General features: G+C 43.1%; 1 protein-coding gene across 1 annotated transcript in view; it reads right to left on the minus strand.

The window, feature by feature from the left end:
• Positions 1-16,317, minus strand: part of LOC144817756 (sialoadhesin-like) — a 252,600-nt gene that overhangs the window by 54,713 nt on the left and 181,570 nt on the right. Inside the window, 1 exon segment of the mRNA XM_078674542.1 lies at positions 6,205-6,459. Within this exon segment, the coding sequence (XP_078530668.1) occupies positions 6,205-6,459 (255 nt within the window).

A 16,317-nucleotide genomic window follows, 5' to 3' on the forward strand; every position in this document is an offset into this window, starting at 1 on the left:
TAAATCCATCGTTTTTTTGCACTCCACACCACCCCAGGTCAGACATAGCCATATGCAAATCAGCCTTGACCCTGTGCCTCATGGGAACAGTCCAGCCCGAACTGCCAAGCCATGTCTTTCCTGGACCGGATTCAAGCATCCAAGGACCGGTTTCTGGCTATCAGCCTTCATCATCCTGGATAGATTGACTCCAGTGGTGTGGAGAGCATGGGACTCACGTCTGAGCATACCCATCCCACTCGGGGTGACAAATGCAAAAACAACAATTGATGGACAGAATGCAGAACAATGTCATACATTCACCCCAGTACAGAGATCTGGGCCTAAATCCATAGTTTTTTTGCACTCCACACCACCCCAGGTCAGACATAGCCATATGCAAATCAGCCTTGACCCTGTGCCTCATGGGAACAGTCCAGCCCGAACTACCAAGCCATGTCTTTCCTGGACCGGAATCAAGCATCCAAGGACCGGTTTCTGGCTATCAGCCTTCATCAGCCTGGATAGATTGACTCCAGTGGTGTGGAGAGCATGGGACTCGCGTCTGAGCATACCCATCCCACTCGGGGTGACAAATGCAAAAACAACAATTGATGGACAGAATGCAGAACAATGTCATACATTCAACCCAGTACAGAGATCTGGGCCTAAATCCATAGTTTTTTTGCACTCCACACCTGTGGTTCTGAAAATCTGGACCCTGTTGTTATCCCGATATCGAGGTCCTTTTCCGTGTCACAAAACATCCACATACCATGACGAATATGGTATCGACGAACCGATAATGACTAGGACATCATTCCTGTCCATTTGCATCATAATCGAAGATTGCCAACACCCCTAAATCGCAGTTTCCGTTCCGACCCCTTAGACTCCATTTTGTAAACGGCATCCATCTTACGTCTTGCCCTCATGATAAGTCAATTAAAGGTCGAGCTTGATCCAAAAGGACACGTCCACCTTCCCTGACTTCCCCCTGACCTGTCCCAACTGACTCCACTGCCTTCGGCCAGACCTGTTTGGGCGGCTCCTCGCCCAGTGGCCGAATACGATAACATCAGTGCATAACATTCCACAAACCATTCACTACATACAGACCATGCTTTCTGCAAACATGCACCTGTCCACGTCCCTTGTTTATGGCCAGCTTTATGACTAGGAGGTGCCCTTCTTTATTGAGGTTTCATCGATATCTGATGGGAGTTCCAGGCCTAACTGGGTAATCTATCAACGAACTGGACATCTAAAATATGGGCTTGCTTACATGACTTCGCTCTTTGTATTATTGTAGAAATATGTGTATAGCCATATCATAAACTCAAGAATTCTTGCTTGGAGCTATATATTTTGTATATAAGGAAAAGGCTGGTTCTGTAAAAACGAACAGTCTCCCGAGAACCTACTGTCCGTGAGGTGTACTTCTGGGACACGTGTTACTTGGTAGCTGCCAATAAAACTCGATCTTTGACTGCGATAGAAGACTCAGTGTTTCTGTGGTCCGGAACAAGGGAGAACTCAGAGGTCTTTGGGTGTTATCCCCTGGCACCACCGGGTTCCTAAAAACCCGGTACCTCACACCACCCCAGGTCAGACATAGCCATATGCAAATCAGCCTTGACCCTGTGCCTCATGGGAACAGTCCAGCCCGAACTGCCAAGCCATGTCTTTCCTGGACCGGAATCAAGCATCCAAGGACCGGTTTCTGGCTATCATCCTTCATCAGCCTGGATAGATTGACTCCAGTGGTGTGGAGAGCATGGGACTCGCGTCTGAGCATACCCATCCCACTCGGGGTGACAAATGCAAAAACAACAATTGATGGACAGAATGCAGAACAATGTCATACATTCACCCCAGTACAGAGATCTGGGCCTAAATCCATCGTTTTTTTGCACTCCACACCACCCCAGGTCAGACATATCCATATGCAAATCAGCCTTGACCCTGTGCCTCATGGGAACAGTCCAGCCCGAACTGCCAAGCCATGTCTTTCCTGGACCGGAATCAAGCATCCAAGGACCGGTTTCTGGCTATCAGCCTTCATCAGCAAGGATAGATTGACTCCAGTGGTGTGGAGAGCATGGGACTCACGTCTGAGCATACCCATCCCACTCGGGGTGACAAATGCAAAAACAACAATTGATGGACAGAATGCAGAACAATGTCATACATTCACCCCAGTACAGAGATCTGGGCCTAAATCCATCGTTTTTGGGCTAAAGAACGGTGATGGATTAAAGCCAGATCTTTTGACTGGGTGTGAGTGTTTGATTGATTCGGATGCTCCGTCTATCACCACCCCCTTTTGTACCGCTTTTGGCCGCCATGGGTGTGGCAGGGTATGCTCAGACGTGAGTCCCTTGCTCACTTTGCCACTGGATTCAAGCAAGCCGGGCTGAAGACGGCTGGAATGCCAGAAGCCGGTCCTCGGAAGCTTTTTTCCGGTCCAGGGAAGGCATGGCTTGGCAGTTCGGGCTGGACTGTTCCCATGAGGCACGGGTCCAGACTGATTTGCATATAGCCATGTCTGAACTGGGGTGGCAGAGTGGGCTAAAGAACGGTGATGGATTAAACCCAGATCTTTTGACTGGGTGTGAGTGTTTGATTGAATCGGATGCTCCGTCTATCACCACCCCCTTTTGTACCGCTTTTGGCCGCCATGGGTGTGGCAGGGTATGCTCAGACGTGAGTCCCTTGCTCACTTTGCCACTGGATTCAAGCAAGCCGGGCTGAAGACGGCTGGAATGCCAGAAACCGGTCCTCGGAAGCTTGTTTCCGGTCCAGGGAAGGCATGGCTTGGCAGTTCGGGCTGGACTGTTCCAATGAGGCACGGGGTCAGACTGATTTGCATATAGCCATGTCTGAACTGGGGTGGCAGAGTGGGCTAAAGAACGGTGATGGATTAAACCCAGATCTTTTGACTGGGTGTGAGTGTTTGATTGATTCGGATGCTCCGTCTATCACCACCCCCTTTTGTACCAAGTCACGTGACACCAGCAATGCTGTGATTGGCTGACCACAACCTGACCAAGAGGTTGCGGCCGCCATTTTAAGTAATGGGTAATGGTCCCGGGGTCTTAAAATGTTTCTGCAAAATGATTAAAGGAGTTTGTGTTTAGGTACCCTGACCCCATGGGTGTGTTAGAGGAGTATGGGAGGGACCTATGTTGTGTACAAAATTGAGTTATATTATTTTTTCCCCACTTTGTTAATCCGCAGATCGTCCGCGATTCTCAGCCAAGCCCCGTGCAAATCCACAACAGATTGACAAATCTTGGAGCACTTAAAAAACCGTCACACACGGTACACCCACTCACAAACCTATGTAGGCATTCACATACCCACTCACAGAGCCATGCAGGCACTCTCAAACTCAGTCACAGATCCACATAGGCACTCGCCCCAATGAAAGACCTAAGCAGGCATTGACACACCCAATCAGAGACCTTGCCACACACCCACTCACAGACCCACTAAGTCACTCACACACTCACTCACAGACACTCAAACACCCACTCACAGACCCACACACTCACACCCCACTCAAACACCCACCCAGACACTCTCACACACCCACTCACAGACCCACACAAACACTCACATACTCAAACACCCACCCAGACACTCTCACACACCCACTCACAGACCCACACAAACACTCACTGAGCCACTCACATACCCACTTACAGAGCCACTCAGACACTTACACACCCACTCACAGACCCACACAGATGCACACCCCCTCACACACCCACACAGAAACTCAGACACCCGCTGACAGATCCACATAGGCACACACACACCCACTCACACATGTTTGCAGGCATTCACACACCCACTCACATACCCACACAGACACTCACACACTCATTCACAGACCCATTCACACACCCACACACTCACATATCCATTCATAGATCCATTCACACACTTACACACCCACTCACACAACCACAAAATCACTCACAAACCCAGTCACTGACCCATACAGTCACTAATGCACCCACTCACTGACCTATACAGCCATTCAAACACCCACTCTCAAAGGTTACAGGTTACTGTTAGGAAATAAACAATTAAAAAAAACTTCAAAATTCACTTAAAAACAAAGGTTGCAGGGATGTTATAGTTAGGGAATAGAATTTTAAAAACCTTACAAATTCGTTGAAAAAAACTAAGGTTACAGGGAAATTATAGTTCGGCTCAGTCACAGCCACTCAGTCACCCATTCAGCCACTCACACACCCACTCACTCACCCATACAGCCACTCACACACCCACTCCCACACACATACACACAGTCACACAGCCACTCACATAATATATGTTAGAAGTAGTATAACTCATTAATACACAAAGTATACTAATTTAACTTTTGTAGCAGCTTATGATACTCATAAACTTTTTTTTAAAACACTCACTATCACTGCATGATGTTATCAGTTATGTCATCGGTGATGTCACTCACCATGGGCCCGATTCACAGAACTAACTTAAGACAAAATCCTAAACTTACTACCAATTTGGTATTCACAGAAGGCACTTACTCATTTCGGGATTCACAGAAGTTAGGAGTCCTAACTTTAGTACTCCAAAATGCCTTCTGTGAATACCAAAAGTCTTAAAGTTAGGATTTTTATTAGTGTAGGAGTCCTAAAGATAGGAGTCCTAACTTTACTACTCCTAAACTGCGAAAAATCCTAACTTTAAGACTTTCGGTATTCACAAAAGGCATTTAGGAGTCCTAATGTCGGTCCTGGAGGGTTGTATCCATGCCAGATTTTTAGCATATCCACATTTAGATAAATGTAGTTATCATAAAAATCTGTATTGAGCAGACCCTCCAGGGCGAACATTGGAGAACCCTGATCTAAACCTTTAGCCTATCTCTGTGCTGTGGCATGCTGAGGACATCATATAGGCCATATTGACCATATTGAAAATCAAAAAGTTCACTTTTGAAAGATGAAAATGATCCTAAGGGTCATATTTGAAGGTGGTATGAGAGGAACATCCAAAGAATGACTTACTTCAGAAAATTGCCCTCCCATCAATCGTAAGCCAGCCTAATGGGTGTAAAATAGAGATTTAACATTATCAATAATGGATGGAGAACAACAAACTAAGTTGATCGAGTCAATGCGGTCTCATTCCTGTGGTCAGCTTAGCTTTATATGCATTGAATTTGAGGTGATGAAACGTAATCCAGGATTGCATGATTTCAAGTCTTGAAGCAGCTAAAATGATGTCTTCAGGAAGGTGACCTTCAGGTAGAGCTTATAATGATCCATGTATTGGTGGTAATGAATCTCAGAATCAGCCTTTGTCTTAAGTGATGCTCTCCACAACCAAGATATCTATAGGCTGGAGCACCCACAGCAGATGCACAAAGAGGGGTGAGCATTCTGCACCTCACTATGAAGAGCCTCACATGAAAGTGATCAGTAACAGAGACAGCACACTCTGAAAACAGGAACTGTAGTCCCACTCTTCTCCCCTACCATCTACCAAATGGCATTTTTCAGGACGTCTAATCAGCAGCCCTTGGAATCAAATGTATCTAATCGATTTCACTTCAGTGCCCAGGTTTCCCCCTTCCAGTCTCAGAAATGTCGGTAATAGACTTTCAATGTCTGGGAAAGAACTCTCACCTCCATTTTCTGCACATGAACAGCCCAGGAGTTTCCAAAATGAAAGCTGTAGGCCTGTGCCACTTTGGTTCACTCAGACACTCACATATGTGTGGAACACGTAGAACACACACGACATACATATACCCTTTCTCTCATGAGCTTAGCACAAGGGTCCAGGCTTGTCTGTAGCAGTGTGAGTTTATACAAGTGGTCCAGTTGGCTTCAACTTCCATGGCATGGGTAAAAGGTCTGACCACACTAAGAATTACACAAACACAGTATGCTGCCACCACCGTACCACACGCAGGAACACGTGACAAGAACAGTAGTCCTCTGCCACTATGAAGAGTACACTTTGTGTGCCCCTCCAGCTACAGGACGAGACCTAGGTCTTTGTGCACTGGTGAGATTAGCATAAGGCTGGGCCACAATCCAAAAACCAGGATGCCAGATACTCATAGTTGGGCACTCGGGGCAGGGGACATACCTGTACACCATGCAGGGACTATTTCTGTCCCAATAAGCATGTGTTAATGACTTTCAGTCGAAAAAGGTATGTTTATAAACTTACAAACCACTGTGATGGCGATGGGAGGTGAAATATCACTGCCTTTGTCGTTCTGCACTTTGCAGGCGTAGCAGCCAGTATCACTGCTGATTGCCTTGTGGAACACCAGCACTCTTGCAGATCCTTCCTTCAGCCAGATGTTATTCTTGTACCAAACATAAGTGATCTTTTCTGGATTTCCACTAGGAACTTCACAGGTCAGAGTGGCCGTTTCCTCTTCACGAATCTCTGAAGATGGTGACACCAAGACTCTTGCCGCTGTGAAAGAGGAGGACCATGTTGTATCAAAATATGCATAATTTAGCTTTCTTTGCCACATAATTCAGTCAACTTTATCACATTATTCCACTAGTTCTGTGTATAATCCAACTATTTTCCTGTTTTATGTATAGAATTTATAAAGTGCAGTATTGACAGCAAGGGATAGCATGTAGCTGAGAGGAAAAACAAAATGAAAACCATACTATCAGTTATTAATATCCATAATAATAAGCATTAAATTAATTGCAACTCTATTTTGAAATGAATAGTAATAATGAAACACACAACTTGTTAGGCAAGAGTATATTGTGAATAGGACACAGCAGCATTTATATAACCTTGAGAGTGGAGAGCTCCACACACATAGGGATACAGTTTAGTAAACAATAGTGAGAAATATGAGATAAAGTAGGAGTGCTGGTGAAATTGTGACTCTCTACTACTAACTGGGAGGGATATAGGGAAATTTAAAAAGAGGGTTAGGAAGGGACTTGCTAATCCAAACACACACTCCTGTTACCTCCAGTAAGACCCACACAGCTGGATTACTGAGAGGTTGTGAAAGGCCACGTCCCATTTCTCCACCACTCTGCAAATGCGCCTCCCAGTGCACTGCTGCTCAGGGGAAGAAGTCCACTTCACTTTAGTCCTGAGTCCCTCAGAAAGCAAGAGGACTTCATCCCGCAACCAGCAGTGGGCCGAGTGGCTCGTTTGCAGAGTGGTGGAGAAAGGGGGCATGGCCTCTGACCACCTCTCAGCAATTCTGCTGCATGCCCCCCCTTCCCTGGTCCATTTTGGGGCCCGGACACCCCATCCCCTGGGCCCTGCCCCCTTTTACATGTTTTATTGAAAAGAAATGGAGGGGGGCTGCCAACCCAAGGGCCCACCTTTTATTTTTTTATATATATTTGAAAGGGAGGGGGCTGAGAGGTTCTTTTTTCTTATATTTTTTTAATAAAATGGGAGGGGGCAGCTGCCCCCCCCCTCCCGCGTCATTTTCGGCCTTGGGGACTCCATCCCCCCGGGCTTGCCCCTTTTTTATACATTTTTTAAGACAAAGGGGAGGGGGGCCACATGGCCTCCCTCCAGTGCCGATATCGGCCCGGGGACCCCAACCCCGGAGCCAGGCCTTTATTTTTTTTTTTTAAATGGGAAGGGGGGTCATGTGGCCCCCCTTCCCCCAGGGCCTGGCCTCTTCATTGTGTATTGTGGGGGGAGACTCAAGGCCTCTGCAATCCCTCCTGGCCACCTGCCTCCTGCAGGAGCCAGCATTGCTTTGAGACCCAGGGAGCTGCTAACATGCAGCTCCCTCAATCTCAAAGCAATAACAGTTTACCTGCTCGCTTCACAGCGGGCAGGGAAACAGACATGCTGTGCTTTCAGCAAGCGGGAGCATTTTTGTAATTGCTTGCTGAAAGAAGAGAGTTAGCTATGGCTTGGCAGGAGAGGTGCCATAGGAAACGGCAATATTCCAGAGGTGGGCACCCCAGGATATTGCTGGAGCCGACCCTGGGGGTAGGCGATCCCCAGGGCCATGTAGGTTTCCATGAAGGGGGCTGTGCGGCTTTGTTAAGTAAGCCCCGAGGAGGTGGTGGTCCCCAGGGCTAGGAGTCCGCAACGGACCCTCTTCATTATTGTATTTGTGTCTCAGGGAGGTGGCAGCCCTGTGTACCCCTCCTACATTTCCACAATGCCCCTGGGACCTAGCCCACCCGAGGGTTATTCCAAAGCAAGCACAGGAGTCAACACTTAAAAAAAAATATTGCAGCGTATTTGCAGATCCATCCAAGAGTCCATGCCCCTGAGGGTTCCCCCCCAACATTTCTGGGGGGGGGGGGGGGGGTCAGGGTATTCATACTCTGCCCCATGAAGTTGAAGTGTTGACAGACAATCACATTTTTGTAGGATTCGCGAGTCCACTGCAAGGACTTGGGTCCCCAGATATCTATATTTTTTAAAGATAGATATCTCAAGAACTACTGAACAGATTTACACCAAATCATAAAAAGCATGCTTTCGGGACCAACATCTAGCTTTCTGCAAAATTTGGTGTAATTCCGTTCAGCAGTTTGGGCTGCAGTCTGTAAAAAAAATCGCCATAGACTTAACATGGGGAAAACGCGTTTTAGGACCCCCCTTTTGTCTCAGCCCTGCGAGAAGGATCACCCTGAAACTTTCATCACAGCAGCTGAACCAAAAAGGGGAAGCTCTGTGAAAATGTTGTGGAGATTCGTATCATTTATATAAATATATATATATATATATATATATTTCAAACAAATGCCCTGGAGCTTGAGATGGAACGCGACAGCATTCCGCCATCCGGCTTCGTAATGCAGCCTGCTTTACTCCGTCTTAATTTTCTTTCTGCCAACGCGTTTCGAGGCGGAAGCCTCTTCTTCATGGGCACAAACAGCACATCTGAGGCTCGCATTCTGATTTTAAATTTTATTTATTCCAACTCCGCCCCCTGTGGGCGTGTGCTTAGTGCATTTCATTTCTGGTGCATTATAGGTCATTGAGTCCTTAATGCGAGCAATAATGTTCGCTTTCAGTAAGTTCAAATTGTGCGTTCGTAATTTTAATTAATTATCATTCCTTTAGTAGGCGACAGTTTCTGAAAGCAGGCTAAGTGAGCATATGGATTGCTGTGCCGATTAGGTTTTGAAAGTTCAATTCCTCAGCCTCTTCCAACTGGCATTTGTGGTCTTTGTACCTGCTGGTGATGGTTCTCATCCCCACGGCCGGGCGCCGTGTCAATCAGATTTCAAACAAATGCCCTGGAGCTTGAGATGGAACGCGACAGCATTCCGCCATCCGGCTTCGTAATGCAGCCTGCTTTACTCCGTCTTAATTTTCTTTCTGCCAACGCGTTTCGAGGCGGAAGCCTCTTCTTCATGGGCACAAACAGCACATCTGAGGCTCGGATGGCGGAATGCTGTTGCGTTCCATCTCAAGCTCCAGGGCATTTGTTTGAAATATATATATATATATATATATATATATATATATATATATATATATATATATATATATATATATATATATATATATATATATATATTGCAGATACAAGAAATCACGCGGCACACTTCTTGGCAGTGAAGATTTTTCGTTTATTTCACAGGTCTAGCGCAAAACTCCTACGCGTTTCGAACAAACGTTCTTGATCACGGCAGTGTTCTACATTAGTCATTTCTTAATTTCCACATTTTATACTCTCTCCCTTCAACCCTAGTAATCAAATGCTACACCATCCAGTGAATACTCACAAAACCATTAGGCTTAACAATAGCATCTATGGTATATCTTTGCGGTTTTCCGTGAATCAACACGTAATAAATTTCCTACTAAAGGATTATACGTGTTACAGAGTATCGCTTTAGATAAGCATCCCCACAATAACTCCCAGCTGAAACATACTCATAAACAGAAATAAAATATTTAAAATAATAAAAATCAATAAAGTTATGTTGACACAACTACATGGCCCATAATGCATTACCCTGAAAGTTAAAGGGAGAGAGTATAAAATGTGGAAATTAAGAAAGGACTAATGTAGAACACTGCCGTGATCAAGAACGTTTGTTCGAAACGCGTAGGAGTTTTGCGCTAGACCTGTGAAATAAACGAAAAATCTTCCCTGCCAAGAAGTGTGCCGCGTGATTTCTTGTATCTGCAATCAAACAGAGACACGCTCCCGGGCTCGAACGCGGGCACCGACATATTGAGTTCCCTCTGAGACGGGAACAGTTGAGAGGAAATAAACGAGTACAGAGGAGAACCCGGCTTCCATTTTCCGTTTCCAAAAAGAAACTTTGGATTCAAGCACAAAGCAAAGAACATTGAAATTGCAAAAGGACTTCGCATGAATAAACCAGCGGTCCTGAATAGAAGACAACATCTCACGGACACCCTGGTAGAGCGTCGACGTGCTCAGTCGGAGGACGCGAACACATTCTGGAGTCTCCCGGGTAAGTGACTGTGTGCAAACAAAAGTAAATGTTAAGCCGTGTGAGGTAAAATGCATGAACAACGGCTATTACAGCCCGGCATGAGTGAAAGTTAAACAATTATTTTCGCATAAACCTTTCCTGGCAGTAAATCAGGTCGCGCAAATGGGTGACTCAAAATCCCGTATCCATAACATTAAAGCAACAGTGTTCGAATAATTATTTCCACTGTCTGAACAATAAAGAACGATAGTGCAACAATCACACAGGGAGCTTGACTGTGACTAAGCTGTACAAGCTAAATTGAACAACACCGAAATGGAGGAAAGAGCAACGCGGAGATTAGCGAAAGCAGAAACAATGTTTCAGAGAAGCGATAAAAACAACAAGTGCTGAAGGAGGAGAAAAGACGACACAACAGAGTATCACCACAATAAAACAACTCTTTTTGAAATTAGAGAAATTAATGAGGAAGGAAATATCGCAAGGGTGGGAGATAATCACATTGGAAAAGTATGTGGAATGCAATATGGTGCCCAGAAGTCTCCGCATATTCACTCTCCCCAACCATCCTGATACCAAGCCCGAAATGCTGGAGGAGTGGGGCAACAATAACATGGACTGCTCAAAATGAATAATGAAAATAATCATAAAATATGCGAGGAAGGAAGTGGAAGAGCTACTTCAAAAAATAACAGAAACTGAAATGGAAATAACAGCGCTAAAGGAAGACAATGCTACTGTAAAGAAACTAAGAATGGAGATGGATAAAAATTTGGACAAACATGATGATGAGGTCCAAAAAAGAAAGGAACACATATTCCATAGAGATGAGGACGACTACAAATTTGGGACAATATTAACCTTTGCACGAAAATTTGAGTCAGTAAAAAAACAATGGGATGCAAATACAAATAAAGGAGCAAGTCAACCGACTAGTGGATCAGAGTCAGACCTTAGTGAAGGTGAACAAAGAGCTGCCGGCATACGTAAGTTTTCTTTTTTAGAGGAAATGAAGCTGCTCTATCACGACCAGCAGACACCACGCTTAAATCCAGGTGGACATGGATATCAAAGATCAAGAGCAAGAGAAAGGGGCTCACTATACTCAGGAAAACAAAGCGCAAAACAAGACGAAGCAACCGACAAAGGAGGACGGTACAACCTGAGATCAAGACCAGTGAGGAGCTAATCACAAAGAAACAAGCAACATCAAATCTGGTAATAAATTTATCAAGATACAACCTATCCAAAGATGAAATCAAACTACTTAACAAAGGCCTATCCTTCTGCCCTGAAATTCATCATGAAGAAGTTGATACAAAAATAGACCTCTACAAATATATAAGGAAACTTAAACTAAAAAAGTTTTTTGCGAGGAAAACATTGAATCCACAATCGATCCAAGGACAAGAAGTCACTTCAGAAAATCATACAAATCATATAAACTCAATTGAAGAAAGAGTTGACCCATCCATTTCACAACCCACCCAAAGACAAACTATCACAACAGGGAGTGATATATACAATATCGAAGATGTTCCTCATTTACGCATTGCTTATGAACTTGTGAATGAAGTGACAGGTTCCCAAATAAGAGAAACCCAAATTCTTGAGGAAATTGAAGTTACAACAGACAAAAGGATTGCAACCACCTTCAAAGCAAAATCAAAATGTTATCCTACTCTCCACCCGGGAAATAAAATTGATCTTTTTTATGACCTGGTAATGAGTGATATAGAAAAAATGAAAAACAATACTCACTTAGATGTCAAGGAAAATTTATCAAAAAAAGAACGAGCAGCTATCCACTCACTAAAAAATAACACCATGTTTGAAATTAAACCTGCGGACAAGGGCGGGAACATCATAATAATGGACAAACAACAATACATTGATGAAGCCCTGCGCCAATTAAATGTGAATAAGAACTATGAACTGTTAACAAATAATCCCATTCCGGAATTCACATCGGAGTTGGAAACAAAATTGAACTATTGGCAACAAAAAGGTTTAATCACAGAAAATGAAAAGAAATACCTCATGGTGGAAAGTCCTATCACACCGACAATGTACTTTTTACCCAAAGTGCACAAAACATTGAATAGACCGCCTGGAAGGCCAATAATTTCAAGTTGTGGAGGATTGTATGAGAACATTGCGAACTATGTTGATTATTTCATTGCTCCCATAGTTCCAACATTGACATCTTACATAAAAGACACAGGAGATTTCCTAAAGATTCTAATGAACACAGATTGGCAACCATCATATCTTTTGGTGACTATAGATGTGGTGTCTCTTTACACCTCCATAAGCCATGACATAGGAATTAAAGCCATCGAATACTTCTTAAAACAGAGACCAATCACAGAACTAGAACATTCAAAAATGTTACTTGACATGATCAGGATGTGTTTGTACAACAATGTGTTTCTCTTCAATCAAAGAATGTATCAACAAAGATGTGGAACAGCCATGGGAGTTTTCTTCTCTCCAAGCTATGCAAATCTCATGATGGGGTGGTGGGAGAGGAGTGTAGCTTGGAGAGAAGAAAACGACCAACACATGGCCAAAGTAGCGTTATGGTTGCGCTTTATAGATGATTTGTTCCTACTATGGAAGGGAACGATTACATAATTTGAGACCTTTTTTAACATCCTGAACAATAATGATCTTTATACAAAACAACAAGATAGAAACAACCACACACAAAAAAAAGACTGCAACGAACAGCATCCTTCATGGACTAAGCTTTCACCCCCAGAAACTGATAAAAAGCATACCATATGGAGAATTCCTCCGTATGAAGAGGAATTGTTCAACCAGTGAGGATATGGAAAATTAGTTTAAAGACACTAAAGATCGTTTCCTGGAACGAGGATACAAACATATGGACATCATAGAGGGGGAAGCAAAAGCAAGACTGAAAACAAGATTGGAAACACTGGATAAGGGAAACAGAGATGGAATAACAACAGCATCACAAAATAAAGAACAGCCCAGGCAGACCAAACAAGGAGAAGAGGACCTTCCTACAGTAAGGAAAGTTACAAATTCAAAAAGTTCTATCGAAATACTGGCATGTCCTAATGAAAGATCCTGATATAGGAACTGACATTGTTACGGGCCCATTAATCTCATATCGGAGAGCGCCAAATCTTTCGGACCATCTGGTGCGAAGCCATTTCTCAATAAACAAACCTGCAGACTGGCTCCAAAAGAGGAGCAATGGATTTACAAAATGTATGACATGCAAGGCCTGCAAAATAGGACAGAATACTACCATCTTAAGAGACCCGTCAGGAAAAGACTTCACAATTAAGACCAAGATAACCTGTGAATCATCATTTGTAGTCTATATGTTGAGATGTTGCTGTGGAAAGGAATACATACGCAGCACAAAATGCCCTTTGAAAAAGAGGATACTTGAACATATCCGGGCAATTCAGAACAATGACAACACATATGCCATGGCAAAACATATCAAAACTCACATTGGAAAGACTTGGCAAGATATAAAATATCTGGGTCTGGCTACAGTCCCAAAACAAGAACGAGGGGGAGATAGACTACAAAAATTAAGAAGACTGGAGTCCAAACTTATAATAAAATTCAAGACAAACATCCATTGGGTCTGAATGCAGATGAGGAGATGCATGTTCATCTGTAAAAACTGAGAAATGAAATTGACAGGACAATATTTATAAAGCATGTACTGTTTGATCGTAGAAAAGACTACTGTATAGATTGATGCACAAATGTAAATAATAATAGGGCCTATAATAGAGAACAGCATAAGAGTGGGTAATAAGTGGGGTAAAGGGCACTCAGCCCTAGTAATCAAATGCTACATCATCCAGTGAATACTAACAAAACCATTAGGCTTAACAATAGCATCTATGGTATATCTTCGCGGTTTTCCGTGAATCAACACGTAATAAATTTCCTACTAAAGGATTATACGTGTTACAGAGTATCGCTTTAGATAAGCATCCCCACAATAACTCCCAGCTGAAACATACTCATAAACATAAATAAAATATTTAAAATAATAAAAAACAATAAAGTTATGTTGACACAACTACATGGCCCATAATGCATCACCCTGAAAGTTAAAGGGAGAGAGTATAAAATGTGGAAATTAAGAAAGGACTAATGTAGAACACTGCCGTGATCAAGAACGTTTGTTCGAAACGCGTAGGAGTAGAGACACGCTCCCGGTCTCGAACGCAGGCACCGACATATTGAGTTCCCTCTGCGACGGGAACAGTTGAGAGGAAATATATATGTGTATATATATATATATATATATATATATATATATATATATATATATATATATAGAGAGAGAGAGAGAGAGAGAGAGAGAGAGAGAGAGAGAGAGAGAGAGAGAGGTGGAAGGAGAGAAAAAGGGGAGGGTCCCAAAACGCTTTTCCCCCATGCATGTCTATGGGGATCTTGCAGTTTTTAGACACGGCTACAGCCTGAACCGCTGAACAAAATTACAACATATTTGGCAGAAGGCTAGAACTTGATCCGAAAGAGCCCTTGGGTGATTTGGTGTAATCTGTTCAGTAGTTTGGGAGTTATTAAAGAAAAAAATTTATAGAAATCTAGGGACGCGGATACTTCACGGATCTACCCACAGGGATTCATGGGTACCCTCAAGATCGGTGGACCCAGGAGAAAAGTAAGACCATGATTGGCTGGCTGAAAGGAACTTTGCAGTCACCATTTTGTTAGTGGCTTGGCCAGGGGAGGGAAATTATAGTGTCAAAACACAAAAGGGGTCAGGATACAGGCATCTTCTCCCCACAGGACACATGCAGGGGGAGCAGAGGGACCCATCATGGGCAATAAATTGCCCACAAATCTTTTATGGTCCGAATCGAGGATCCTGTGAGGGACCTACAGATCCGAAGCCCAAAAGAAAAAAAAACTCAGACACCATACCCCCGACACCGTGAGCAGCGTCAGGTTAGGTGCTTGCGGCATGCATGGAGGTTGGCCGCAGGCCGTGCGTGTGCGTAGGTGGTTGTATTAAAGTACGCTAATTATATATTACTTTGCAATAAATAACAAAGAAATTAACTGAAAAAACAAAGGTTAAAGATACGTTATAGTTAGGCTCATGTTTTACCCACACAAAACTGTAGAAATTCAGAAGTTATAGTTATGTTAATAAACTATGAGTGCCATTAAGTAACTTTAGGCCACAAGTTATAGATTCTTAACAAAAACTATAAGAATAACTATAACTGCTAAATTTCTATGTTTTTTTGTGGGTAAAGCGTGAACCTAACTATAATGTCCCTGTAACCTTTGGGTTTCTTCCTGTTAATATATATATTTATATATATATTTTAAATGTCCTATATTGCCACTTTCTTTTGCTTTTACATAGACTCAACTAGCTTGCCACAATAGAAAATCAGATCAAATTCGGGGAATTTTCTTTGCACTAAAAGCCTACCACTTGGCCATATTTGTGGACCACATTGTACTCACTTTCGGAAGAGTGGGTGGATCCATATTTTAAATTATCCATCACTTACATTTATTGGAAAAAGATGCTCGGTTTAAAATCTGTATCTTAAATATTATGTTGAGTCAAGAAGAAGGGACTAGACTGAGACAATTTATTCCTCTCCAGTGGGTGACACAGAATATAGTTGGAGGTTAAAATAACAGTGAACATTTGAGACCTATATAAGGTTAACTTACCACCTTAACTAGCAGAGATAGGTGGTGATCTGAATAAAGTTTCATGTATTTTCCTTATGCAGATGGGAAGTATAATTATTGTAAAAATAAATGTTTTTCCTTTGAATTTATATTTACTGCAAGCTCTAGCAATAAGGGTTAACACAAGCTTTTTAATGAGCTCTACCATGCAGAT

Source organism: Lissotriton helveticus, chromosome 2_1, assembly GCF_964261635.1.
Source record: "Lissotriton helveticus chromosome 2_1, aLisHel1.1, whole genome shotgun sequence".
NCBI classification, from domain to species: Eukaryota; Metazoa; Chordata; class Amphibia; order Caudata; family Salamandridae; genus Lissotriton; species Lissotriton helveticus.